The sequence below is a fragment of the Pantherophis guttatus genome, chromosome 2, assembly GCF_059756535.1.
Source record: "Pantherophis guttatus breed Tessera chromosome 2, ASM5975653v1, whole genome shotgun sequence".
Taxonomy (NCBI): Eukaryota; Metazoa; Chordata; class Lepidosauria; order Squamata; family Colubridae; genus Pantherophis; species Pantherophis guttatus.
Window position 1 is genome coordinate 11,897,311 of NC_142064.1, and position 25,615 is coordinate 11,922,925.

General features: G+C 41.4%; 1 protein-coding gene across 3 annotated transcripts in view; it reads left to right on the forward strand.

Moving 5' to 3' along the window:
- CTIF (cap binding complex dependent translation initiation factor) overlaps window positions 1–25,615 on the forward strand; it is a 166,197-nt gene that overhangs the window by 97,556 nt on the left and 43,026 nt on the right. For 2 of the 3 annotated variants that reach the window (XM_087885545.1, XM_087885546.1), the window contains exons 7-9: window positions 130–206; window positions 18,725–19,163; window positions 22,934–23,266. In XM_087885545.1, the coding sequence (XP_087741671.1) occupies window positions 130–206; window positions 18,725–19,163; window positions 22,934–23,266 (849 nt within the window). The remainder of the gene's footprint in view (window positions 1–129; window positions 207–18,724; window positions 19,164–22,933; window positions 23,267–25,615) is intronic. The other variant, XM_087885547.1, reaches the window with a different exon arrangement.

The following is a 25,615-nucleotide window of genomic DNA, read 5'->3' on the forward strand; positions in this document are numbered from 1 at the left end:
TCAAGAGGTTCTAAAGATCTGGAAGGCCAGAGACAGTTACATTCTGCTCCTTGCCATAATCATGAGTATTTTCTGGTTCTTCTTATTGAACTTATAACCATCTTCCTTTTTTCCCCTGTTTTATGCCAGGGCTGTCACCCATTGCCACATGAAGCAGAAATTGCACACACCAAAAAACTGTTCAGGAGGAGGAGGAACGACCGGAGGTAGGGGAAAGACTTTGCATTCTGAATTTCTGTCAATAATTCCCCCTTGCCCCCCTCCCCAAAAACTGGTTCTTCTTATTGTCCACATCAGAAATGAAGCAGATCTAGTAATGGTGGCCTGAATAAAAGTCAGAATAGAGTTAGAAATAAGAAACGGGGGGAATATTAGTATACACATTTTTATATAATAAAATAAAAGCAGTAACCAGATGGAAAAATTAGAGGTTGAAAGATGGTATTACTATATATGCCCAGCTAATATTGTGATTGGCATTAGAATGGCACACTGAAGCACTGAACAATTAAATAATGAAGGATTATATTTTAATACGAAAATGTGTATCAACACTAAGATTACAAAAGCTTGATTAATATAACAAATATTATTAATATCATTGTTATTTGTATTAAAAAGAATGATACTCAGATGCTACACAGTTCATGTATTGAAGTTGATGTATATCTTATATACATCATATGTGTGTGTGTGTGTGTGTGTGTGTGTGTTTGTACACACACACACACACACACACACACACACACACACAGGTGGTATTTAGCCAGTTTGGACCAGTTCACCTGAACCGGTAGCAGAAATCGCGGGTGAGCCCGCACACCTGCCCCGGCTCTATGCCATCCTATTTAGGCACTTTTTTTAAGCCGGACGCATGCGCGAAAGGCACACGCACCAGCAAAGCGCATGCGCGGAAGATCAGGTGCAAAGAAATGAAGCAGAGATGGAAATTGCAATGCTGTTGTGGCCCGCCAGTGGCCTGCGCGGATCGTGGCTGATCCCGACAACAAGGAGGCTGGTGTGGTGTCGTGCCAGCAGCCGGCGGTTGCGTCGGACAACGAGGAGGCTGAAGAGGATGTGGTGCCAGAGGCAGAGACTCAGCCAAGGCCTTCAGAACTTCCAGAGGCTCCTTCAAGTGGAGAGAGCGAAGTGGAGGAGCCTCTCCTCAATGCTCGAGCACGCAGGGCTGCCAAAAGGCAGGAGTGGCTACTCAGGAGGAGGAGGTCTCCTCGAGAATAAGGCTTGAGGATAATTGGCCACTCCCTTAGCCTAGTTAAGTCACACACGGTTAGTAAGTTTCTTGCTGGAAACAACTTGTAATTATCATCAGAGCATTTTTGGAAAAGTCTTATCGTATTTTGTTTTCTGGGCTGGTTGCCAACCTTTGCCGGACTTTGGTTTATTCTTGCTACTTAATAAATTTGATAAGGACCGTTGGTGTGTGTCAATATCCTCGGAAATCCAGAGCTGGGGCAGAACAAATGCCAGTTTGAAGTTTTGCAGGACGCATCCTATTATTAGCAACAAAAAGTTGCTTCCAGTGGTGAACCAGGATAGGCAGTGAACCAGAGCTTGTACAATTCTCCACTCTGTGAAATTGTTTTCTACTCTATACATGCATCACGGTGAAGGCATCCTCAGGGAGCCATGTTGTGAGATGCCTGTGATAGATGCCTCATGATTCCCTCACAGCAGGGATGAGTGGTGGCCCTACTGCTCTCGAGCAAGGAGCACATGGAAAGTGTCAGTGTTCTAGAAACCCCCCAACTCCAAGTAAAACTCTGAAGCAAGCATTTTTCAAAGTTCTATTTACTAGAATAGGTAAACTGGCACATCTGGGAAAACCTGACTCTGAGAGGTTCGGGTTTTCCCTCAATAAATCAAAACCTCCAAAACCATCCCCTCAGTCCTCAGTCGATCACATGCTCCAATCAACATCCGTCCCATCTCGAGACAGCACTCCAACCATTCCTTCTCCAGATGCAGGATCGGCCTGACCTTGACCGACAGGAAGAATGCTATTATGTCTACAGACAACCCCTCCACTAAATCTCCCCTCCTACTTTCCCACACATGAGAAGGCGGCAGCATGGAAGCTTCCGGCCTAATATGGCTTCCAAAGCTGACAGAAAAGAGAGCTGAGAGCTAAGTCTTCTTCTTAAGTGCTGTGTCCACAAGTCCTTAGATGGGTCCTTCCCAGTGGTGGGTTGCTACCGGTTCGGTCTGGTTCTTGCAAACCCTCAGGCCTCAGTTTATATGGGCCTGCAGTACAGGAAGAATGAGGTACAAGTAGTCCTCGACATACGACCATAATTGAGCCCAACATTTCCATTGCTAAGCAAGACAGTTGTTAAATGAATTTTACCCCATTTTATGACCTTTCTTACTATGGTTGTTAAGTGAATCACTGCAGTTGTTAAGTGAATCTGGGTTCCCCATTGACTTGTCCGAAGGTCACAAAAGGTCCTGACTCCAGGACACTGCAACCCTCATAAATACATGCCAAACATCCAAATTTTGATCACGTGACCATGGGAATGCTGCAATGGTGTGAAAAATGACCATCAAAGAGTCACAAAACGAATGGTTTTTAAGACAAGGACTACCTGTATAAGCTAAACTCCCTCATTCCTTATCTCTTCAGGCTGCAAGAGGTACTTGGTCAATATTCACTGATTAAATGCCTTTCTACTTGAGTGACTTTTCTACAGGTGATTTGACTCGGTGTTTGAATAACCAAAACCAAAATGTTTTTGTTGCTAATGTTTTAATTGACTTCCTATCTGGAGGAAATGACACCTTGCTTTCCATATGAAGCTTAAAATAGCTGTTGGCAAATACGCTTTGTTTGTTATGTTTCCGCAAAAAAAAAAAAAGCATTTTCTAAGCTCCTTCCCGGCGAACCATTTTTCTTCGTTTCCACCTTTGATAACAAGCTTGGCTGAGGTTTCTGAAGGAGAAGAAGAAGCTGGATAAGATTTCTCTCCCCCCCCCACCCCTGCCTTCTTAATAGTTTACTTAGCTAGGCTTTATTTACGTACTTTTGTTAGGCTTAGATCCTGCCTTTATTTGTACAACCCAGAACGGTGTACACAATGGTTGCCCCTCCTATTTTTCGCACGACAAAAAGGCTGTGAGGTGGGTTTGGCTGAGGGAGAATGGCTGGCCCAAAATCACCCTGTCATCTTGCAGGCCTGAGGGGAAACTAGAACTCACCATCGCCCAGTTTCTAGCTCAGGACCTTCACATATTACACCAACCTGGTTGACCCATTACCGCATCCTATTCTTCCTCCCTTAAAACAGGAAGAAAACACCTAAAAGGAATGGAAGGAGGGAGAAAGGAACAACAGATAACATAGTGGGAAGGGAATTTTTTAATAATTTATTTATATATGAATACTATAAGATATAAAAATACAAAAGAAAATAATAGGAAAGATGCAGTGGTAATAATATCAATTTCTTACTTTTACATAATAGTATAAACTAGCCATTTCTTTTTTTTTCTTTTTTTTTCTTTTATAAATAAATTACTAATATTACAAACAACGTATACAATATTTCACCTTGTGCTATACATAAGAAAGGAAGATTTGGTTCTTCGGATATATCCTCATGATCGCCAAAATCCACGTTCTCGGGGTACAGGTACCGAAGCATCCAATTTTCCCAGCGCATAGTCCACAAATGGTTTCCAAATTTTCCAGAAAATATCTTCTTTATAGTCACCATTTCTAATTTTAATATCACATGTCATTTTATCGTTTAAAGCTAATTTCCACATTTCACAATACCATTCTTCTATTCTAAAATTCACATCTAATTTCCAATATCTGGCTATTATAAAACTAGCCATTTCTATAACAACAAACCTGTCTAATCGGTAAAACCCAAAATCAAAGTTTCATTTTTTTCCCCCACCTTGAGCACAAAGTCCAGAAGTGGCTTCCGAGTAGAAACAAAAGTAGTTGTGTTTTTGTCTTTAATCCAAACAGTCAGTTTAGCCATCTCTGCTAACTCCATCAACTTCTGCAGCCATTCATCCAGGGGTGAAAGGCTCCCGGTTCAGACCGGATCGGGCGATCCGGTAGCGATTGTGGCAGGTGGTTCGGAGAACCGGTAGCGATGGTGGCGCACGGGTCCGCCCACCCGCCCCGGATGTCATTACTTCCTGCTTTTAAAAGGTAAAAAAAAGAGGCTCTGACGATTGTGCGCCACAGCTGTGATCATCAGAGCCTTTTTTTTTTACTTTTAAAAGCATTTTTTACAACTTATTCAGCTGAATAAGTTGTAAAAAAATGCTTTAAAAAAGTAAAAAGAAAAAAAATGGCCACGCCCACCCAGTCACATTACACACACCCCCACCAAGCCACGCCCACAGTAACAAATTTTACGTTTCACCACTGCATTCATCCATTGGGGAAATTAAAGTGTCCTTCCATTTTTGTGCACAAAGTAATCTTGCTGCCATCAAAGAGAAGAGAAAATGCCTCTTGATGGATTGTAGCGCCACTCAGGCTTCAAGTGTTGGCGGGAGTCTAGGAATCAGGTACACTTTTTGACTAGAGGGATGGATAGATTAGTTGGCTGGCCAGATCCTTTCCATTCCACAGCAGTGGCTGGTTTGTAGCAAAACCATTGAAAATGTTCACAATGATGGGAGGTAAACTTAGAGTAGAATTAGAATTAAAATTAGACTTGAGCTTGAAGGGACCTTGGAGGTCTTCTAGTCCAGCCCTCTGCTCAAGCAGGAGAACCTATAATATTTCAGATAAGTGACTAGCTAGTCTCTTCTTAAAAACCTCCAGTGATGAAGCACCCACGACTTCTGAAGGGAAGGTATTCCACTGGTTAATTGTTCTCACTCTTTGGAAGTTTCTCCTTAATTCCAGGAGAATTAAGTTATGTTTGGTAACTAAGCCCTCTGGTGCCTCAGAGAATAATTTGACCCCCTCTTCCTTGTGGCTTATTGGAATACTGCTATCATGTCACCCCTAATTTTTTTTCTTTAGACTAGCCAATACTCCGATATCATTGTCTAGTGCTACATCTATAAATCAAGCTTGCACTTTCCTCAAGTACAGGTAGTCCTCGACTTACAATAGTTCATTTAGTGACCGTTCAAAGTTACAACGGCACTGAAAAAAGCGACTTATGAAAGCGGTTTTCATACTTAGTACTTACTTACTTATTCAGGGGTGAAATGCTACTGGTTTGGTCCGGTTCACCCGAACTGGTAGTAAAAAAGGCTACCGGTTTGCTGAACTGGTGGTAGAAAAATGTAAAAAAAAAAAAAAAAGTTCCGACGATCAGCTGAGCGATGCGTGATCGTGGGAACTTTTTTTTTTTACTTTTTAAACATTTTTTTACTACCTACCTACTACCTACTAAAAAAAAAAGGCTCTGACGACCGCACGCCCCAGCTGTGATCGTCGGAGCCATTTTTTTACCTTTTAAATGCATTTTTTTACTACCTATTCACCCGAGCCAGTAGTAAAAAAATGCTTTTAAAAAGTAAAAAGAAAAAGGCTCCCACGATTGCATGCCACAGCTGATCACAGACACTCCCCCATGCGCTATTCTACTTATCTTCCTTCCCATGCCTCCTTTTGGTGTGCACTGTGTGTGTGCGCGCACCTAGCATTTGATGCGTGGTGCGCACTGCGCATATACATGTGCAGCAGGCACATGGTGCGCTTTGTGGGTGCAGTGGGCGCTTGGCGCATAGAGCCCATGCGCAGGCAGCGAACCGGTAGTAAACCGGTTCAGAGTTCACCACTGTACTTAACTTACTTACTCAGACGCTTAGCAACTGCTTCATATTTATGATGGCTACATTGTCCGGAAGTCATGTGGTCCCCTTTTGCAATCTTCTTACAAGGAAAGTCAGTGGGGAAGCCAAATTCACTTAACAACGGTGTCACTAACGTAACAACTGCATGGATTCACCAAATAACTGTGGCAAGAAAGGATGTAAAATGGGGCAAAATTCACTTAACAAACGCCTCACTTAGCAACATAAATTTTGGGTTCAATTGTAGTTAATCAAGGACTACCTATACTGTAATGTTAGGCAAGCTGTATTCTAGGCGTAGATCTGTCTGAATTCAGAAATACCATAATAGCTTTCCACCACTATTCTGAAGCACTTTATCAACCTTATGAACATACACAATGCATCTATAACCCAGGTTATGACATATACTGGGCCATGTATAAGTTTTGGCATATCATTTTAACCGCACAATCATGTCTTATAATGCGCATTTAGGTAATGAACAGTCTTATTTTTTTTTATTTGTGTGGTCTACATGTGCTCTGGTTTCACTTTTTGCTTTTTAAAATGTTTTTATGTGATTTGTTGCTAGTACTTTTTGTACAGCAAATGTTAAGCCTTCTGTTTCCTTCCTGATGGCTCCAACTTAAAGTTATAGCCAAATTTACATACTGTTCACCTTGCCTTCAATTTCTTTCAACCGTAGACCATGCATAGGTCAATTATGCCTTGGTAAGGCCACACTTGGAATATTGCATTCAGTTTTGGTTGCCACGATGTAAAACTGAGACTCTAGAAAGAGTGCAGAGAAGAGCAACAAAGATGATTAGGGGATTGGAGGCTAAAACATATAAAGAACGGTTGCAGGAACTGGGCATGGCTAGTTTAATGAAGAGAAGGACTAGGGGAGACATGATAGCAGTCTTCCAATATCTCAGGGGTTGCCCCAAAGAAGAGGGAGTCAAGCTATTCTCCAAAGCACCTGAGGACAGGACAAGAAGCAATGGGTGGAAACTAATCAAGGAGAGAAGCAACTTAGAACTAAGGAGAAATTTCCTGAACAATTAATCAGTGGAACAACTTGCCTCCAGAAGTTGTAAATGCTCCAACACTGGAAATTTTTAAGAAGAGGTTGGATAACCATTTGTCTGAAGTGGTGTAGGGTTTCCTACCTGGGCAAGGGGTTGGACTAGAAGACCTCCAAGGTCCCTTCCAACTCTGTTATTCTGTTATTCCATTTTTTCATTCACTTTTGTAGCTAGGCGGTTTTGTATGTTCACCTTTGATTCTGCCACATTCAAAATGTTTTCCTGGCAGACCCTTATTAGCATCTTTTCTTTGTTTACCTTTATGTATAGGTAGTCCTTGACTTATAACCATTCGTTCAGTGACCAAATTTACAACACCCTTGAAAAAAAGGACTCACAACCAGCTCTTGCATCGACAACTGTTGCAGCATCCCTGCTGTCATATGTTCAAAATTCAGGCATTTGGCAACCAACATGTATTTATGACAATTGCACTATCCTGGGATCATGGAATCACCCATTTATCATTTTAATAAGAGCCTTGGTGGAGCAGCGGACTAAAGCACTGTTTAGCACTTTAGCTGCCAGCTGTCTGCAATTACTGCAAGTTCAAATCTCACCAGGCTCAAGGCTGACTCAGCCTTCCATCCTTCCGAGGAGGGTAAAATGAGGACCCGGATTGTGGGGGCAATAAACTGACTTTGTATAAAAAAAGAACACCGCTTGGGGGGGCCCGAAAGGCCTACTAAGCAGGTATATACAAAAGTATGAAGGCTGTTGCTTAACGCATTGTAAGCCGCCCTGAGTCTCCGGAGAAGGACAGCATATAAATCGAACCAATAAATAAATAAATAAATAAATTTTCCCAGTCAGCATCCGACAGGCCAGATTAATAGGGGAAGCTGAATTCACTTAATGACCACATGATTCATTTAACAACTGTAATGATTTGCATAGAACTGTGGCAAAAAGGTTGTAAAATTGGGCAGGAATCACTTAACAACCTGCTTGTTTAGCAACATAAAATCTGGTCCCAATTTTGGTTGTACGTCAAAGACTACCTGTAATAATTTATATAAAATTTCATTCTCAATTACTTCACTTGCAACAAACCACAACCACAGTTTTATCTTGATAGATACAAATGATCTGTGTCAATTTTGGGGTGTAAATGCATGCTGAATTGTCATATGTTTTGGGTCTTGTGTTTTAAAGCATCTAATTCCACGTTTGTCCGATCATTAATGCCTGCTGTGGGATATTGTAAACATAAATCAGATATTAATGGCTTTGATTATATTATCATCATTCAACTTCCTTTTAAAAACTTTTCTAGCTTGTTTTACGTATTCCATGCGGGTTTTCTTTTTTTCACTGGTGCATACAAAATATTGTTCACTTCTAAAATACCCAAATACTTACAACTTCCCTCCATTGTCAAGGCTTTGTACCAATCCGTAGTTCAAATCCATTATTCAACTTTTTCTTTTTGTAATTGCTAGTGTAGCACATTTGATCAGTTTAAATTCTATTCTCGCGACATCACTAAAGATTCCTAAAAGTAACTTTTTTCCATGCTTTTGCACATAGTTTCCTATTATCCATACAGAGCAAATGTAAAAACGTTTGTCCTTGATTGGATAATTCATAATCGTACTGTTTTATCAATCAACTACTGGGCTTGGATGTGTGAAGTTCCCTTTTTCCTATAGGCCAGTGTTTTTCAAACTTGGTATTTTAAAGACGTGTAGGCTTTGACTCCAAGAATTCCCCAGCTAGAATATTGACAGGAGAATTCTGGGAGTTGAAGTCCGCACATCTTAAAAGTTGCCAAGCTTGAAAAATATTACTCTAGAACAGTGATGGCTAACCTTTTTGCCCTTGCGTGCCAAAAGTGGGCGGAGTGTGGGGGGTCACGAGTGTGGGTGTGGGTGCCCACATCCATAATTCAATGCGCTCCGCCCTCTCGTGCATGCACACGTGACCCCCCCCCCCACACTTCCCCCTGCTTTTGGCACGCAATGGCATGGTGGGCCCGGTAGGCCCGTTTTTCCCCCTCCCTAGGCTCCAGAGGTTTCTAGGAGCCTGGGGAGGGCAAAAACAGCCTTCCCCATTCCCCCGGAGGCCTTCTGGAGTCTGAAAACAGCCAGTTTCCCAACTTCCAGAGGGACCAGAAGGCCTGAAAATCAGTTGGCCGGCGCACGCATGCGTGCTGGAGCTCAGCTAGGGCAACACTCACGTGCCCACCAATATGGCTCCACGTGCCACCTGTGGCACCCGTGCCATAGGTTTGCCATCACGGCTCTAGAAGGTTCAATGAATTCAAGACCAGGTGTTTGTAGATGTTATTGGCAAGGATTCTTGTTAACAGATTGAATGTTGTAGGCAGAAGATTGGTCAAAAATTGCTGAGAGTTGTGTGTAGACCAGCCACACCAGTAGACAAAATGCAGAATACAGAATAGAACAGAATACAGAATAACACAGCTGGAAGGGACATTGGAGATTTTCTACTCCAACCCCCTTCTCAACCAGGAGACTCTGAACCATTCCAGACAAATGACTGTCAAACCTCATTTTAAAACCTCTGTGGTTGAGCACCCACAACTTCTGAACTTGTTTGTTCTCACCGTCAGGAAATTCCTCCTTAGTTCTAGGTTGCTTCTCTCCTTGATTAGTTTCCATCCGTTACTTCTTGTCCTGCCTTCAGGTGCTTTGGAGAATAGGTTGGCCCCCTCTTCTTTGTGGCAGCCCCTCAGATATCGGAATGCTGCTATCATGTCACCCCTAGTCCTTCTTTTCATTAGACATCTTATCCGGTTTAAATTCCAAAGCCTGTTCATCCCATTTCGGTTGTCTGTCATCTGTTAAGAGATACACCACAAAGCAACTCACTCTGCCTCTGAAGATGCCAGCCACAGCTGCTGGCAAAACGTCAGAACAAAAGAAAATGAGACCACAGCCATTCAACCCAAAAGCTCTTTGCTTTGTTGTGTGTTTTCTTTTGCTTTTCATGATCAAAAATGCCAGCCTGTATTGAGCCAACCATCTCTCTTAACCTTTGTCGCAACACTTAATCAAAAAGGATTTGTAAAACAGGAATGTCAAATAGATATTCAAGCTAAAATCCGTGAAGTTTATTTTTTCCTATGGTATTCTTCACCTTCTGATTTTGTTTTTTTTATCCTTTCTGCTGTTGCAATTATGTTTACTGTTTCCTCAGATTTTTATTTTTATTTGTCTTTCTGTATGTATCCATGTGGTCATATAATTCTGTTTTGGGGACGGTTATCTCATTTTTTAAAAAATTCCAATATTTCTTCCTTATTTTTGGGAGTCCACTTGATTTGTATGTTTTCAATTAAGCTTTCTGGAAAAACAAGTGTTCCTTTGTTTGAATGTACCTATTGTTTTTGGAATTGTTTAGCTCTACTTTCATATTGTTCCATTTTGTTAGAAGTGGCTGGTATTCTTTATTTTAATTCTTCCATGACTTCTGCAATTACTTTGCTTTCAGGATTGTCTTACTTTTTCTCATTTGCGTTTATTTTTTCATTTTTCCCACTTCTGTTGCTCTAAATTTTATATATCGTGATTTTTTTTTGAAATTGATTTATTTCATTTTCCAATTTAATTTTCTAGGTTGGCTTCTGATTTTTAGTTTGGTGGCTTGCTTTTAATTTATAACCTAGTTCTGTTGCTGTTATTTTTGCAAGGCTGTTCATGAGCTGATTCATCCCTTTGATCATTTGAGTGGACAGCCCTATTTGCACTGTACAAAACCTTTTTAAAATGTTTCTTTTGAATAGATATCAAAGGAGGTAATCTTTTTTCTTACCGTTTCTTTCATGCATTCCAAAACTTTTTTCCTCTAAGTAACTTTTAATATTCAGACAGCTGTGGTTCTGTTTTATAATTACGAATTGACGATTCAGAATTTTCACTGGCTGCTTCCAAATGGATGTTTGTATTGACCTTCTTTTTTCAGTTTCAAAACTTTTTTTAAAGTTTTTAATTGATTTTCCAATGTACAGGTAGTCCTCGACTTACCACAGCAATTGAGCCCAACATTTCTGTTGTTAAGTGAGGTATTTGTTAAGTGAGTTTTGCCCTATTTTACAACCTTTCTTGCATCAGTTGTTATGTGAATCACTGCAGTTATTAAGTTAGTAACATGGTTGTTAAGTGAATCTGGCTTTCCAACTAACTTTGCTGGTCAGAAGGCCGCAAAAAGTGATCACATGACCTTGGGACACAGCAACGGTCATAAATATGAAGCAGTTGCCAAGCGTCTGAATTTTGATCATATGATTATGGGGATGCTGCAAAGGTTGTAACTGTGAAAAACAGTCATAAGTCATTTTTCTCAGTGTCATTGTAACTTTGAACAGTCGCTAATGAACTGTTGTAAGTTGAGGACTACCTTCCTTAAACTCTGGTGTTTCTTTTTCTGAGCATGAAATTTCTCTAACCCACAAGTTGTTCAGTAATATTTGATTCCAGACAATTTATTTGCTAAATCTCATACTTTTTTTTTCTGACTGATGGATTTGACTTTTATAATTTTACAATTTCTTGATTTTTTTTTTTTAAGTGGCCAAGTTTTGGGGTGATTTTCTTTCAGTTGCTCTGCAGGTTGCCCAACAGAGATAATTGGACCCTGTAACCCATTCTCCACAATTTCAACCACCTGGATCTTTTTTTACTAATATTCCTGCCAAGCCACATTTTCCCTTCTTTACTTGTTCCTTTTATTTTTCTTGCCCAAATACAGAATTTACATTCCTTCCTTGAAACTTCATCTTCCTTTTCAGGCCTCAGAGTTCAGGTTGCAAACATGATCAAGAGCTTTTCAGTCTTCTTTATCTCTTCTAAGATGTTTATCCATCTTTCGTGTTTTACAGGTACTCCTCGACTTATGACTGTTTAAGTTCAAAGGTTCAAAGTTACAGCAGTCTTGAAAAAAGTAACTTACCATCTGTACTAACACTTACGATCGTCTCTCTCACACACACATACAAACATGGTTGCAATTCAGGTGCATGGCAATAGTCTCACATTTATGACCAATTGCAGTATCCTCCGGTCACATGAATATGTTTGCAACCTTTTTTGTCTATTTCTAGCACCAAAAAAAAAATACCCATTTGCTGCATTCACTTAACGACTGCCATAAAAATGGAATAAAATCGGCTCTGGCTCGATTTATGAATGCAACAAGTTAGATGGAAATTCTGAGCCCAGTTATGATTGTAAAACAAGGATGACATGTATATCACCCACAGACCAGATAATCATCTACTCAACCCCTTCATCGAGGTTACTAATAAAAATGCTGAACACAAAGCTCTCTGACCTTCTGCCCAAATACCATTCTCCAATTTCATATGATTAATACTCTCAGTTTGGACATTCAGCCAACGATGAATCCGTCTAATGCACAAGTGTCAAACTTGCCACATCACGTTGCTGTCGAGTGACATTTCACAATGTTTTCCCCCTTCGTGGAGCTGGGGTGGGCATGGCCTGTGCATGACGCATTCGGCCCGCGGGCCACCAGTTTGAGACCCCTGATCTAATGGCATAATGCAGCCTTATTTTATCATTTTAGTAATGAGGATATCATCAGAAATGCTTTTCATCTTTTTACAGTTACATTATTTAGCTAGATCTAAGCCAGCCCATCTCAGTCTGGTGATTTATGGGAGATAATATAAAAAAGCAATGTTGCTTTTCGAAAACTTTTGAGTTCATACACTGCATTTATGGCCTCCCCAGTAGTGAATTATAAGAATTGTGTATGAATTTATATGAAAGGCACCAGATTAGAAATGGTTGGTTTAAAGTATAAGGTAAAGCCTTAAAGGAGCCTTGGTAGTACAGTGGTCTAAAGCACCCTGTTATTAAGACCAACTGCCTGCAATTACTGCAGGTTCGAATCTCGCCAGGCTCAAGGTTGACTCAGCCTTCCATCCTTTCTAAAGTAGGTAAAATGAGGACCCGGATTGTGGGGGCAATAAGCTGACTTTGTATAAATATACAAAAGTATGAAGGCTATTGCTTAGCGCATTGTAAGCCGCCCTGAGTCTCCGGAGAAGGGCAGCATATAAATCAAATTAAAAAATAAAATAAAATAAAATAAAAATAAAGGTGAAGGCTTTCCCTGTCCAGTCGTGTCTAACTTTAGGGGTCGGTGCTCATCTTTGTTTCTTAGCTGAGGGAGCCAGCATTGTCTGAAGATGTTTCCATGTTCATGTAGCCAGCATGATTATATGCCAAGATGCACAGAACACTTGTTCCCTTCCCACCAAAGTGGTACCTATTTATCTACTTGCATTTGCATGCTTTCGAACTACTAAGTGGGGAGGACCTGGGGCAAGTAACGGGAGTTCACCCCAATGCATCTCAAACCTGGGCTGCCAGCTTTCCAGCTGACAAGCTCAGCATCTTTAACTGCCCCCCTTGGATTAAAATATAATTTGCAGTAATTTAAAAACAGGTGGTGTGTTCCATTCTAGGCTCTCTGCAGAGACGCTGGTGCTGAAGAACCCTATTATAGGAAGTCTGTAGAGAGTCTCAAGTCATTTATTTATTTATTGTATTTATTTATTGGTTCGATTTATATGCCGCCCTTCTCTGGAGGCTCAGGGTGGCTTACAATGCGTTAAGCAATAGCCTTCGTACTTTTGTATATACCTGCTTAGTAGGGCTTTTGGCCCCCCCTAAGCGGTGTTCTTTTTTATACAAAGTCAGCTTATTGCCCCCACAATCCGGGTCCTCATTTTACCTACCTCGGAAGGATGGAAGGCTGAGTCAACCTTGAGCCTGGTGAGATTTGAACTCGCAGTAATTGCAGGCAGCTGGCAGCTAAGTGCTACTTAAGTGCTACTTAACAGCGCTTTAGTCCGCTGCACCACCAAGGCTCTTTCATCCAAGTCATAGTTGTCCCAAAGGTGCTTTTTTTTCAGGAGGCAACTGGACTTTCTTGTTTTTTCTTTTGAAGATGTTTTGCTTCTCATCCAAGAAGCTTCTTCAGCTCTGACAGGATAGTGGGGAAGGGAAGGATTTATATTCCATGCAGACAGCTGGTCATTTGCATCCTTTTAGAGGGTCGTTGAAGCACTTGGAGGTTTATCTGTCCTCAGGCTCACTTGAGTGGTGCTCCTGGTTCCTGTAGTCTGCATTTTTTTCTTTGAATAGAATTTTTTTAAAAAAAAATCCTTTGGAAATCCATTCCTCTCCCACACCATTCAAAGGGTGCTCATCCCAAATTGTATAGCTAAAAAATCCTTCAAGGAATATAAATCCTTCCATTCAAAAGAAAAAAACAAGAAAGTCTCCTGAAGTTGCCTCCTGAAAAAGCACCTTTGGAACCTATCACAGGAAGTTCTCGACTTACAACAGTTCATTTAGTGACCATTCAAAGTTACAAAGGCACTGAAAAAAGGGACTTATGGCCATTTTTCATGCTTACAACCTTTTTAGCAGCCCCATGATCACGTGATCAAAATTCAGATGCTTGGCAACGGGTTCATACTTATGACCATTGCTGTGTCCCAAGGTCATGTGATCACATTTTGCAACCTTTTGACAAGCAAAGCCAATGGGGAAGCGAGATTCACTTAACAACCGTGTTACTAATTTATCAACTGCAGTGATTCACTTAACAACTCTTAAGTTGATAAAATGGGGCAAAACTCACTTAACAAATGTCTCACTTAAAAGCAGAAATTTTGGGCTCAATTGTGGTCGTAAAATTGAGGACTACCTGTATTCCCAGTTTCAAATTTTATTAGTTTATCAAATATAAAATGCAAAGTAAAATAAAAATAATGGGAAAATAGGAAAGAAAAAAGGGAAGAGGAGAAAGTGATGGGTAAAAGGTAAAAAAAAAGAAAGAAAAGCATTGATTTCAACTCTTTTTAGCACAGTAGCATAAAGTAATATCATATAGTCTCAATTTTTTACTTTTACATAGTAATATTTACTAATGATTTCTATAACCAAAAACTTATCTAATCAGCAGAACCCAAAATCAAAGTTTCATTTTTCCCCCCACCTCAAACACAAAGTCCAGAAACAATTTCCAAGTAGAGACAAAGTTAGTTGTATTCTTTTCTTTTAATTAGAGCCGTCTGTTTAGCCATCTTTGCTACCTCCATCAGCTGCCAATCATCCATTGTCAGAATTTAGGTATCTTTCCATAATTGTTACTCCCATAGTTGATAGGTTGTGCAGCAATTTCTGGTCCTTAACATCTTGTAGAATTGATTCTGCCCTGGGTTCAAGAAGAATCTTTAGTTTGTTCCAGGAAGAACAAAGATGAAACAATCCAATTTCAGAACCCCATGCCAATCCCAAAAGTTGTTCTTTTCACTTGTGGGAAATTTTGGATTTTTCCACCTGAAAATGCGGTGGGAAAATGCGTCAGACCCACATAGCAATCCGGTTACACTATCAGCCTACTTCCAAAGAACTGGAGCGGAGAATGACTGAAAGCAGTTGTTTTTTTTAATGTGAGCCACTAATCATCTTGTTAAGCTACCCACAAAGTTATTATAACTCTATAGCCAACATAATGTGCAGAAATATATTTGGATTTGCATCTGGACCTAGTTCTGTCAGAGTTCTCTTCCCAGGAATTGGCCAAGGTGCTCATATGTCATGGAACATTCATACATATTATAACTGCTGACAAGGTTCAGTGACAACATGTTGTGAATCATTCATTCAGCAGCCGAAAGGGAAGTGTGAAGTCAGTTTTTCTGAATTAAAAAAAAAAAAAATACAGAAACTCCGAGCGTGGTTACAGAGATGAGAGCCGGCTTTCACCATGATTCAGAATGACCAACCCCATCCTTGGCTGCAGATCCCTACTTATAGATACATGTGGAAGAACTAATGGCATTGAGTTCATTGGCAGCCCTTGGCGCATGCTCCCAAGCGCGATGTGCCTTTTGCAAAAGCCACAGATCGGAAGTCACTGTATGTCATGGAAAATTGGGGTTAGTTTATCCTTCCTGAGAGCCCCCAGGGGAGTTCGCTCTCTGTCTGATGCTTGAATAACCCTAGTTTGTTGACTCAAAAGGCCTGGCTAGGAAGTATTTTGGGGAAATAAAATAAAAGGTAGAGAGAGATGACTAATTGCCCTAGATCAGTGATGGCTAACCTTTTCCCATCGCGTGCCAAAAGCAGGATGGGAGTGTGGGGGGTTTGTGTATGCGCGTGCCCACACCCATAATTCAATGCTCCCCCATGCCACGCCCTCCCCACGCATGCGCGCCTGAACCCTCCCTCACACTCCCACCTTTTTGGCACGTTTGTTTGTTTGTTTTATTAGATTTATATACCGCCCTACTCCTGAAGGACTCAGGGCGGTGAACAGGCACAAAATAAAATACATAGATACAAAAGTTAAAAGACATAATTAAAACCAGATTAAATAATTTAGCCCGAGACAATTAAAAATCCCAATAATTTAAAACAGATAAAAATTTCGATTTAAAAGAATTTTAAAACAGGGGAGAAAATTAGGCCAGGCCGGCTTGCTGGAATAGGAGAGTCTTAAGAGCACGGCGGAAAGTGCACAGATCCGGGATCCTCCGTATCTCTGGGGGGAGCTCGTTCCAGATAGTGGGTGCCCCCACAGAGAAGGCCCTCCCCCTGGGGGCCACCAGTTGACATTGTTTAACTGACGGCACCCGGAGGAGCCCCTCTCTATGAGAGTGTACTGGCCGGTGGGAGGCTGCTTGTGGTAGTAGGCGGTCCCGTAAATAACCAGGTCCTAAGCCACGTCCTAAGGCACGTGATGGCTTAGTGGGCCTGGTAGGCCTGTTTTTCACCCTCCCCAGGCTCCAGACGCTTTCTTGGAGCCTGGGGAGGGCGAAAACTGTCCCCCCCCCGGACGCCCTCCAGAGGTAGGAAACAGCCTGATTCCCGACTTCCGGTGGGCCTGGAAGGCCCGAAAATCAGCTGGCCGATGTGCGCATGCGTGCTGGAGCTGAGCTAGAGCAACGCACGTGTGCCCACAGATATGGTGCCATAGGTTCGCCATCACGGCCCTAGGTCAAAGGTTCATGGAGGGAAGGGAAGGGAAGGGAAGGGAAGGGAAGGGAAGGAAGGGAAGGAAGGAAGGAAGGAAGGAAGGAAGGAAGGAAGGAAGGAAGGAAAAGAAATGGACTGGTGGAGTAATTTAAATTCATGGAGGACCAAATTTGTCCAGGTTAGGGGCTCCAACGGTGATTGTGTGCTTAGTTATCTGGTTTTAAAATAATTGATGGGGCTGTTTATAAACCTTCCACTGAATGTCCAGAATGAGCCAGTCGGGGGCCAAGAAAAGGAGTAATGAAGCTATTTTATATGCTTATATTTTTTTAAAAAAGGGATTATGACAAATAATTGTGTGTTTATTTGATTATGATTCTGTCCTTTGAATTTGCTGCTTGATATTAGCAATCTCCTTTAAAAAAAAAAAAAAGTTTATAGTTTGGATTGTCAGTTGCATGGAAAACCAGTGATCAGAATTTACAATATTTCAAAGTTTTTGTTTGCTTGTCTGTTTGGTTTGTTTTATATTTCACTATGCAATTTTATTCATGTTTACCAGGAAGTCAATCAAATAGGACTTAATTCCAGATAAAGCAAATACAATGGCCATAATTCCAAACCAGCATGATTAATGAGAGAGTTATGAACTCTGTAGCCCAAAATATTTGGAATGTGTCAAGTTAACTACTCTTTAAATCCAAAGTTGGCCACCTGATATTTGTTGGCACCACATTTAAGGGATGAGAAGAGCTGGGATGAAGTGGGTGCAGACATTCTACCTTCATAAGGAGCCCCAGCATTTCTCATGTTTTAAAGATTTTGGGTAGCCCTTTATTTATCTAGACATTGGTTCCAAAATCACCTAGTGAATTCTTTGGGCATATTTGAGAATTTGCAAATGCAAGAAACTGGACAGAGTAATGAACAGAATGATGGATATGATGGACCTAAAGCTTGATCTGGCAGGGCTAGATTAGACTTTAGGCCTATCTTATCCAGTAGTCCTCGACTAATGACCACAATTGAGCCCAAAATTTCTGTTGCCAAGCGAGACATGTGTTGAGTTTTGCTTCATTTTACGACTGTTCTTGCCACAGTTGTTAAGTGAATCACTGCAGTTGTTAAGTTGATAACAGAATTGTTAATTGAATCTGGCTTCCCCATTGACTTTGCTTGTCTGAAGGTCACAAAAGCTGATCACATGACCCCGGGACACTGCAATGTCATAAATATGAGTCAGTGTTGCCGAGCATCTGAATTTCGATCACATGACCCTGGGGATGCTGCAATGGTCGTAAATGTGAAAAACAGTCATAAGTCACTTTTTTCAGTGTCATAACTTTGAACGGTCACTAAATTATTATTATTATTTGAACTGTTGTAAGTCAAGGACTACCTATATTTCTAGAAGTAGTCCTCGACTTACCACTATCCGTTGAGCGACATTCGAAGTTACAATGGCACTAATACGAGTTAAAACTGGGATTTGGATTTACAACCATCACAGCATCCCAGTGGTCACTAAACAAATTGTTGTAAGTCAAGGACTACCTGCATTGTTTCTCAGAAGGACTCACATAGATATTTTGTGCGCTGTGAGAATGGTGTCCAAGAGGCCTACTTCATGGCCACGTACAGGCCGACCACCCAAAGGTGCTTCTCATCCAAGAAGCTTCTTCAGAATGGATTCAGCTCTGAGAAGAGCCGAAGAAGCTTCTTGGACGAGAAGTGAAACGTCTTCAAAGAAAAACCAGGAAGTCCAGTTGCCTCTCGAAAAAGTACCTTTGGGGACAGCCGTGACCTGGATGACTGAGAATCTCCATAAACATGCAGACGGACACCCCTGCTGACTCTCTTGGTTTGGCTTTGCAGGAAACAAAGGGCTCCTGGAGGAAACAAGCCACAGCAGCACTCAGAAAATCAACAAGGCACCACCAAGCACAACAAAGAACACCAGAAACCCTCACAAGGAGGCCAAGCGCCACACTCCTCGGGGCGATGTGGCCACCACGGCTACAGCCAGAACCGGCGGTGGCATCACAACCAGAAACACTCCCCCAATGACAAAGAGACGCACCGAAACGCCAAAGAGACCGAGACTCTGAAAATAGAAGATACCTCTGTCTGCACGGTGCACATCCCTCTGGAGATGCACCGCAACCATGACGCCACCGAGAGGCCATCGCCGCAGTACCTCCAGGATCCCGAAAGCAAGCGGAAGGACAACCTCCACGAACGGAAAAACGAGAGACCCAAAGTTAACTTGCTGCAGTCTTCCAAGGACAGACTACGCCGGAGGCTAAAAGAAAAGGTAGCTGCTTTTGTTTCTCAGTCACTTCTTTTTTTTTTATTAATACAACTTTATTAAATTTCAGAAAGAGTTAAAATGGACACTAAGCAGTGGTGGGTTTCAAATTTTTTTACTACCAGTTCTGTGGGTGTGGCTTGGTGGGTGTGGCAGGGGAAAGATACTGTAAAATCTCCATTCCCTACCCAATCCAGGGAAGGTTACTGCAAAATCCCTATTTCCTCCCAATCAGCTGGGACTCGGGAGGCAGAGAATAGATGCGGGTGGGGCCAGTCAGAATTTTTACTACCGGTTCTCTGAACTACTCAAAATTTCTGCTACCGGTTCTCCAGAACTGGTCAGAACCTGCTGAAACCCACCTCTGACACTAACTACCAAAAACAGGGGAAGGAGAAAATTCAAAAGGAGATAAAGTTAAAAGTGGGAGGGGTGGGTGTAAGGAGAAAAGTAGGGAAAGGCATTCAACTTTTCTCAGTACAAATATATAATATCTAAATTAAGCCTAACATAACCGATAACTAATTTCAAATTTAGAAACCTCTACAATATTTCTATAGTCTTCAACAAATCCAGCTATCCAATCATTAATTCAGAAATACCTAGTCATCACTATCAAAGCCAATTTGGTCCAGTGGTTGAGGCACCAGGCTAGAAAGTGGGAGACTGTGAGTTCTAATCCTACTTTAGGCATGAATCCCATTTGGGTGACTGTGGGCCAATCATTGGGAGATGATGAGTTCCAGTCCCGCCTTAGGCACAAAAGCTAGGTGGGTGACTTTGGACCAATCACCAGGAGACTCTCAGTTCTATCCCAACTTAGCCATGAAAGCTGGATGGGTAACTGGCCCAATCACTGGGAGAGTTTTAAGTTATAGTTCCTCCTTAGCCATGAAAACCAGCTGGGTGACTTTGATCCAGTCACTTTCTCTCAATCCAGCTCACCTCACAGTGTTGTTGTGGGATAATAGGAGGAAGGAGATATGTTCACTGTCTTGAACTACTTATAAAAAGTAATAAATAAATAAAAACTAATAAACCAGATTGCAAAAATAATCTCTAGTTTAAAAATCAACCTAAACAAAATCTTAAAACAAGCATAGTAATCCATTTCCACATCTCTGTTAATTCATTTTTTCACAATCCACTTTTTTGTTACTAGTTTTTACATTTATTTCATCGGCATATATTATATTTCCCCGTTAATATGGCCCTAAAAAAAAGAAAAAAAAATTCTCATATTTCCTCCATTCTATTGATCCATCATAAGGGGGGGGGGGAGGAACCCAATCTGAAAACACACATCCATCTTGTTTTCCTCACTCACTTCTTGAGCCACCAAAGCATCAGACATTTGCAAGTTTCTTGTGTTAGGGAGCTGCGCTAACCTTGTTTCTGAGGATTTGTGACCATGATGTCACTGGAACAAGCGGAATCAAAATGTTCAGATCAGGGGTGGGTTCTACTTACTTTTACTACTGGTTCTCATGCGCAGAAACTTTCTGATAACGTCCAGGTTGGCGGATGGAGTTTCCGGCTGGTTTTACTACCAGTTCTTGCAAACCGGTCTGAAACGGGGGCAACCCACCACTGGTTCAGACAAGACTTAAGGCATCCATTTTGCCTTTAAATCCTCCCAAATGGGGAAAAAATAGAGGGGGTGGACTGGCACAAATGAGTGCTTTAAACCTATACAATAAGTTCAGTTCTCTGGAGTCATTTGTGTATGATTCCCTCATATGAACACTTTTTTATTTCCAGCACAAGCTGCCTCTCTTACCTGTATTTCAATCCAGATGCATGAAATTAATCAGCAGAATTGAGATGCATTTGTTATGTTGAATATTGCTTATTTATTTATTAAACAAACTTATATAGCTGCCCAACTCGCACACAGAAACACTGTGTACAACATTAAAAGTCAACAGTTAAAAAAATTCATAGTTTAACCGAACCACTGCCCACCCCATGGTGGCAACAGGAGAATCAAGCAAGCCACTTGATTGGCTCCAAATGGGGTCTCTGACCAAACAGTTTTTTCAAGAGTTTGCAGAAAGCAACAGGTTGGGGCCGATCTTATCGCTGGGGGAATGATTCTAAAGATAGGGAGCCACCACAGAAAAGGCCCTTTCTAGTGAGTTAGCTTTTCATGGCCTTATCATAAGGAAATCATGTTGTATTCCAGAAAGAAAAGTAGAATATAAATGAATACTAATATATTGTTATTGCTATTGTCAACTTTACATAAACTATTGCTCTTTAGCTTTATTTTGTCTTGAAAAAGTCATGTTTAATGTCCCTGTTTAATTTCTCTTCTGCTACAGCAAAACCAGCGCAATGTCCTGTAATACCATGTTCTGCCTCTAGGTGTCACTCTGTATTATTTGTTGCTTTTGCTTTCTATTGATCAGAGCTAATCTTAAATTTTGACCCAGATAATCTCACTTCCACATTCAAGAAAGTCCCACATTAAAACAGTGTCCTGGGTATGATTCATGGCAAACCAACCATAGCCCATTTATTTCTTGTGCCAATTTACCTGAAGCAAGCCAGCTAATTAAAATTAGAATGCAATTTTACCTCCAACATTGGAGGGGACTTTAATTATTTATCACACCATGGAATGAGTAATTCAATGAAAATAAATTTCATCATGTAAAATGATGAGCAAATTTCTTCAATGGGCATGGCTTCAGTATTACAGACGTCAGTATTTCTTTAGGATTATTCATTCCTTTAATTGCTGCCTGCCATATGGGCCTTAAAAGTGCAGAGTTTCTGCTCAAAAAACAGAATATTTTTTACACTCCAAGGTCTGTGAAAAATTTTTAGGGGATGTGGTTATCTCCATTTCCAGAGCACAGAATTTGAAGAAACAGGACAGTACTTTTTACAGAAGACCTTGGATATTGGAATTCGTTGGTTAAAAAAATACAGGTAGTTTTCAACCTACGACCACAATTGAGCCCAAAATTCCTTTTGCTAAGCAAGACATTTATTAAGTGAATTTTGTCCCATTTTACGACCTTTTTTGACACATTTGTTAAGTGAATCACTGCAGTTGTTAAGTTAGTAACGTTGTTAATTGAATCTGGCTTCCCCATTGACTTTGCTTGTGGGAAGGTCGCAAAAGTTGATCCCATGATCCCGGGACACTGCAACCGTCATAAATATGAGTCAGTAGCCAAGCATCTAAATTTTGATCACATGTCCATGGGGATACTGCAAGGGTCGTAAACGTGAAAAACAGTCATAAACCACTTTTTCCAGTGCCATTGTAACTTAGAATGGTCACTAAATGAACTGTTGTAAATTGAGGATTACCTGTAGGTCAATTGAAAAATTTGAAAGGTACCAGTTAGATCAGTGTTTCTCAACCTTGGTAGCTTGAAGATGGGTGGACTTCAACTCCCAGAATCCCCCAGCCAGCTGGCTGGGGGATTCTGGGAATTGAAGTCCACCCATCTTCAAGCTACCAAGGTTGAGAAACACTGATTTAGATTGATTCTGGTATTCTATGGAGATGTACCACTATTTGAGTAGAGATTAGCTAAAAATTGATACCAGGTGAGAACTGCCACTAAAAATATTCTACTATTTTCACAATATGGCAGCCTTGGGACCACAAATCCCAGAATTCCCTAGAGGGTCCTAGGTTGAACAGGCAGGTTTCTATGCTAGCTTTTGTTTGATGCCTCCTAACCACCATGGCTTGTCACAAAGTGCTGATCTGTGTTCTCTTCTCTTTCTCCCTCCATGTCTCCCTTGCGTAACAGATGCCTTGTCTTTCCCTTTTCACGGATCAGGACGAAGTGGTGGTGGAGTCCACGGACCCACAAAGGAACAAAATGGACAAATTAATTGAGATTCTCAATAGCATGAGGAATAACAATAGCAGCGGGGTGGACTCCAAGCTCACCAACTTCATGGAGGAAGCCCAGAATTCCACCAACTCCGAGGAGATGCTGGGGGAGATCGTCAAGACCATCTACCAGAAGGCCGTGACTGACCGTAGCTTTGCGTGCACAGCAGCCAAACTGTGCGACAAGATGGCTCTCTTCATGGTGGATGGCACCAAGTTCCGGAGTCTTCTTCTCAACATGCTTCAGGTAACCGGATAAATTATTGCTTCGGCGCCTTCAGGCGTTCCTTTGCTGGCGGGGTGAGATCTCCATACCATCTGGCCATGCTTCAAAAGCAAGCCAGCATTCCTTTTGCACCCAATTAATTTTAGAAAAATAAAAACAGCAGGGAGAAAGGGAAGGGGCGGTGGCATCTCTGTTTGTTGACATGATGCGTTTCATGGTTACAGGGAACCGTTATAATTTTTATAGACACTGCCGTCCTTCTCCTTCTCACTACCTATTTTAAATGATCGCTTTAGCAAACACTCAGTTTCTCGAAGTGCGATTCTTCTCTGTTCTGCATATGGGGAGAGGGGGACTGGTTTTTTTTGGGGGGGGGGAAATGGTTGAAAGGCTGCCTCTGTTGATCTACAGAGGGATGGAGGGTTTTTTCCCCCCCTTTTTTGCTTTGAACATTGGCTTGTGCTCAAAAGAGCTGGTTTTATATAGGGGTTTTCATCCCATTTGAGTAAATATGTGTGACTCCTAAGGCCCAATGAGGTGAAAGAGCTAGCAGGGGAAGGAAAAACCTCAAGCAGGGGCCAGGGACAGGAGGAATTGCAAAAGGGTTGGTGGGAAGGAAAATTGAAGTTTGGAGAACTGAATTTATTGTGCTGGCTTGAAATCACCAGCTAGCTTTTGGCTGCGAGTCTCCAGTTTTGTATGTATTGTGTGTGATCAGTGGAGTTTCTCTTACGCCCTCTTTTTTTAGTGGATCATGTATAGCAGTGTTTCTCAACCTTGGTAGCTTGAAGATGGGTGGACTTCAACTCCCAGAATCCCCCAGCCAGCAGCGCTGGCTGGGAGATTCTGGGAGTTGAAGTGCACCCATCTTCAAGCTACCAAGGTTGAGAAACATTGATGTACAGCAAGGATGTCCAACCTTGGTAACTTTAAGACCTTTGGACTTCAACTCCCAGAATTCCCCAGCCAGCATACAGTATATCATTTTTAAAGACTAACTTTGAATAGGAGAGCTTGAACTGTCCATTTTGTCTATATCTGAGGGCGAATGTGCATTTTACAAAAGCTACTAGTTATCCTCTTCTTCCAGAGAGCAAGATCTTCATGCAATATGTCTGAAGGATATTTGCTTAGCAAAATGGGCAGCATATACCTTTAATAAAAAAATAAATAAATAAATATGGTCATTTTTGCCTCAAGTCATTTGACTTAGTGGACTAGGTATATCTTCTCTAAAATGATCTGACCCCTGCCTGGGTGTTTTAGGTCTTCCAATGGCATACCCATCACCACTGCTGCTCATCTTTTCTTTCTTTCCATTCCTCCCAGCTTCTTCTTCTCTGGAGGACTAATTCTTCAGATAAGGGTCTGAACTAGGACAGTTAGACCTCTGTGTTGATTTGATGATCTGCCAGTTTGTTTTCTTGACTGTCCATGTATTCTCTTCTCGAATGCCAAAATTCAAAAGTATCAATTCTCTTTTTATCCTACTTCTTCAAAGTCCAGCTTTAGCTTTCATGAAGTGGGGTGGGGTGAAGTGGAGTGGAGTGGAGTGGAATAAAATGGAATGGAGTAGAGTAGAGTAGAGTAGAGTAGAGTAGAGTAGAGTAGAGTAGAGTAGAAGAATAGAATAGAATAGAATAGAATAGAATAGAATAGAATAGAATAGAATAGAATAGAATAGAATAGAATAGAATAGAATAGAATAGAATACTTTATTGGGCCAAATGTGATTAGACACACAATGAATTTGTCTCCGGTGCAGGAGCTCTCAATTTACATGCAAAGCAACAGAGTAATAATAATCATAATAACGATACCAATAAGAGGGGGTAATAGAGAAGATGACAAGGATAATAATAAAACTACAGCCATACAATTTGAATAAACAGACAAAAGATAATACTGTGAGGATTAGGTGTTCAGCAGAGTGATGGCATGAGGGCAGTGGTGGGTTCTAATCTGTTTTACCACCGGTTCGCATCGCGCCAGGCGCTTTGCGCGCGATCGCCTGGCTTCAGGAATTCTGGGAGTTGAAGTCCACAAGTCGTAAAGGGGCCATCCTGGCAAAAGATGCTTAGAAAACCCCAGGTTATTTTGTGGTCTGTTGAGAGCTGGATTAATTTTCCCTGTCACCTGCTACCCAGTCACGTAGGAGCTGCTTGGAACTCAGGAGCTTTGTGCCATCTGGACAGAAAAACAGTCCTTGTAGCTTAGCTCTCCCCCCTCCCTCCTTTTGTTGCCTGCCCCCTTGCTGACCTGGAGCTGTGAAAGCAAACCCCCCCAGCTGCCCACCCGCCCGCCAGCCGAAAGTCTGTTGAAGAATGAGAGACATCTCGCACGAGCTTTAGGCGATAGACGTCCTCAGTG